This window comes from Priapulus caudatus, unplaced genomic scaffold (assembly GCF_000485595.1).
Source record: "Priapulus caudatus unplaced genomic scaffold, Priapulus_caudatus-5.0.1 Scaffold797, whole genome shotgun sequence".
Taxonomy (NCBI): domain Eukaryota; kingdom Metazoa; phylum Priapulida; class Priapulimorpha; order Priapulimorphida; family Priapulidae; genus Priapulus; species Priapulus caudatus.
In genome coordinates this window covers 131,915-135,570 of record NW_014577858.1, presented here as the reverse complement: position 1 = coordinate 135,570, position 3,656 = coordinate 131,915, and the positions used below count along the sequence as shown (strand labels likewise).

Below are 3,656 nucleotides of genomic sequence, written 5' to 3'. Positions count from 1 at the left end.
CACTATAGTATAGAGAACTCTTGTTCCGTACCGTGTACCATGACCGTAAAGCCACAAACAAATTAACAGACAAAAACATAACTGACAGAACTTGCACAGGGCATTTCAACCATCGCACTGCAACACATGTTGCTTGCCAGTCATCTTGCCACTATTGCTGGTTTTCTAATCGCAGAAATTCGCTAAGTCGCGAGCCTTTACTATTTATAATATGGCCTAATGATTTATTAATTTTTTTAGGATGTGACAGGGCGACTGACATGGCCGCTTCTGTTTGCGGCCATCGTCGTTACTTTAGGATCCTCCTTCCAATTTGGCTGGAACACCGGTGTCATCAACTCTCCCGGAAAAGTAGGCATTCTCGCCATCATATTTAGTATCGTTGTAGTGTCGCAGGTATATATAAAATACATTTTGGTGCACCCACAAGGTGTGATTTGGTGCAGCAGCACCCACATAAAGTGTGATTTGGTGCTAACGTAGTGGTACAATAGTATGGAGTATAAAACTGTATATGTCAGTTGTCTCTCTCTCTCCCTCTCTCTCTCTGTCTAGGTGATCCAGGAATGGTACCGGGAGATCTATCGGAAGCGGCATGGCTACAACTTCTCAGGAGATCCTAACGTGACAACACTAGCTCCAGGAGACATAGACAAGAATATGCTCGATGCACTATGGTCCGTAACAGTGTCGATGTTTGCTGTAGGCGGAATGATCGGTGGCATAACTACGGGATTTTGGACGGACAAATTTGGAAGGTTAGACGAAAAATTTAGTGTTATACATTTTTTATATTTTTTTTATGTAAAAGTTTTGCTTTCTGTTTAACATGTTTAATGAGAAATTTAGGGAACCACTGCTTGGTTCTATTTAGAAGGCATGTCAGTCAGTCGGGCAATTTATCTCCGATTTCTAATTGAAGTCAATCATGTGTCGTAAGCGGCTGCAATACACGGGTAAACTCGATCAGTTTGGAGACGTATACACCAAGCTGTAAAAACATGGGAGGACTGTGTTGGTATTATGAGAACTAAACACAGCTGGGCTTAAAGGAATAATAGGTCCATTGATTATGCAATGTTGACGAATGCTAGAGTAACTGGCACCTTGTGTAGTTAATAAGTACGTAACCTTATAGCCTAATGCGTAGTAGTTTGTCCAATATCACTGCGGGTTACATTACAAGCAAGACTTAAAATCGGTTGTTGATATTCATTTACATGCCGTAAATGTCATCCAGGAGTCAAGCGATAAGTCGCCGATGACGTAAACATTTGTGCGTCCCGTCTGTTTTGGACACCAGATGAAATGGAGGTGTCAGCGGTGTAACCACGGCCGCGTACTAAACATGGAAATGGAGTAAAACACGTACTAATCACGGACGCACATGGACAGCCCTGACAAAAAGTTCCTTATCACGAGCGTCTGTGCTTACGAAATCACTGATGATAGCATTGCGTACGGCCGAGCATGCGTGCGAAAATGTCAGGTGCACTATAAATCTGTATCACACCCGCTTCTCCGGCAGCGGTTTGAAACTGTAAACAATGATTTTTGGACTGCGGATTTCAATTAGACATTTCTTAGTAACCAGCAGTGATATTGGACAAACTAATACGTGTTTGGCTATATGGTAATGTACTTATGAACTACACAAGGTGCCAGTTACTCTAGCATTCGTCAACATTGCATAATCAATGGACATATTATTCCTTTAAAGGCATGTTAATTCTTTTTAAGGCATGTTATGTCAGAGGATTTATGGGATGCGGAAATATGCTTCCAGTTTCGAGGCAAAACAAACGTATGACCCAGAAATAAATGATAACAATACTTGTTGTAGAGAGCAAGGAATTCTGCTTAATGCAATACCATGAAATTATTCTAGACTCGCAGGCAAAGTAGAATAATGTAGTCGTGAAATAGCATTATTTTCCCGTTTTTCCGTTGTACACTCTAGGTATTATTAGCTCTTGATAATATCAGGAATAAGATAATATAGGATCCTATATAATATTGTATCTAATGGTGACCCAAGCGCTGAAATGAGCAAATATATCCCAGAAAAAGAACCCTGCTCGATAATCTAAGACTAATTTGTATTGTAATCTAAGACTAATTTGAATTTGAATTGAATTTGAATTGAATTTGAATTTGAATTTGAATTTGAATTTGAATTTGAATTTGAATTTGAATTTGTATTGTAATCTAAGACTAATTTGAATTTGTATTGTAATCTAAGACTAATTTGAATTTGTACTCTAAGGCTAATTTGTATAAGTGTAAATAAAGTGATTGAATATGAACCTTACTTACAATTGCATGTCTGAATGTCTGCATCGGCCCTTTTCTTGGTAGGCCCACTGTTCTCGAATTGCCGGAGTGTGCTCATGCCAAGTTTGGGACCCCGGTATAATATAGTTCGTATATTCCGGACTCTGGAGTGCTACCGGCAGACTAGCTCCAGAAGTATAGATAGCCCTTCGCCCTGCCACAGGACTATATAGCACAAATTATGATGAAACTGGGCAACGAAACTGCTCCCTCTGCTCCCACGAGGAACAGCTCATAGAACGCATAATATAATGATTGGGGTTTTAAACACTTATTTATCTACACGGACGGTCGGACCTCTTACCTAACTTTTTGAACAGTTTCACAACTTTACACCATGCATTTATTCATATATTCCTCTTCCTGAATATTCTTACCACTACTTGCAAATTCCGTTCAAATTGCCGCACACGTGGGGAACGTCATCTGAAATTTAGGCAAAAACACGGAGGCAACCCATTACCCATGGGGGTGAACTGGCATTTTTCTAAACATAAACATGTTGCCTGACATTAACCTTGTATCAGCGCCAGTGCTACACCCACACGCTTATGAGTAGAGGGCTACCATCGTTTTTGCTGTGATCCGTTCCTCGTGGGAGCAAAGGGAGTAGTTTCGTTGCCCAGTTTCAATATAATTTGTGCGATAGATAGTCCAGGACCATTCGCCCTGCCACAGGACAGTCCTGTGGCAGGGCGAATGCATGGCTATTGTTCTAGAGCTACCGACAGACCAATAAAGTCTGCCCTAGAAATTTACATGATCTTACAGACTGTCATGTCTTACAGTCTCACAGTGACATGTCTTACAGTCAGATCTTTTATATGATCTTATACCATGCAAATTTTTATGGCACAATTTAATATTGCTCTATCGGAGTTTAATTACTGTTAGCATCAGGAAAGAGCAAAGTTCTGACACTATAGTATAGAGAACTCTTGTTCCGTAGCGTGTACCGTGACCGTAAAGCCACAAACAAACAGACAAAAACATAACTGACAGAACTTGCACAGGGCATTTCAACCATCGCACTGCAACACATGTAATGTTGCTTACCAGTCATCCTGCGGCTATTGCTGGTTTTCCAATCGCAGAAATTCGCTAAGTCGCGACCCTTTACTATTTATAATATGGCCTAATGCAAGGCTCGACACTAACTTTTTTTTCCAGTGGCCCGATCGGGCCACCAAAATCATTGATTTTCAATTTTTGGTGGCCCGAAAATGAAATCTGGTGGCCCGAAAAAAAAACAAAGAAAAACATAAATACTCTATTTCAATCTCGTATTGTATATTATTTGTAAATTAGGCCGTCTGATGCAC

The 3,656-nt window shown here is 40.3% G+C and overlaps 1 protein-coding gene across 1 annotated transcript in view; it reads left to right on the top strand.

Annotated features, from left to right (window-relative positions):
* Positions 1-250: 250 nt before the first annotated feature.
* The window catches only part of LOC106813598 (solute carrier family 2, facilitated glucose transporter member 1-like), a gene marked incomplete at its 5' end in the record, with an annotated part of 10,994 nt that continues 7,588 nt past the window's right edge, over positions 251-3,656 (top strand). Inside the window, 2 exon segments of the mRNA XM_014817778.1 lie at positions 251-351; positions 556-758. Coding sequence (XP_014673264.1) covers positions 251-351; positions 556-758 — 304 coding nt within the window.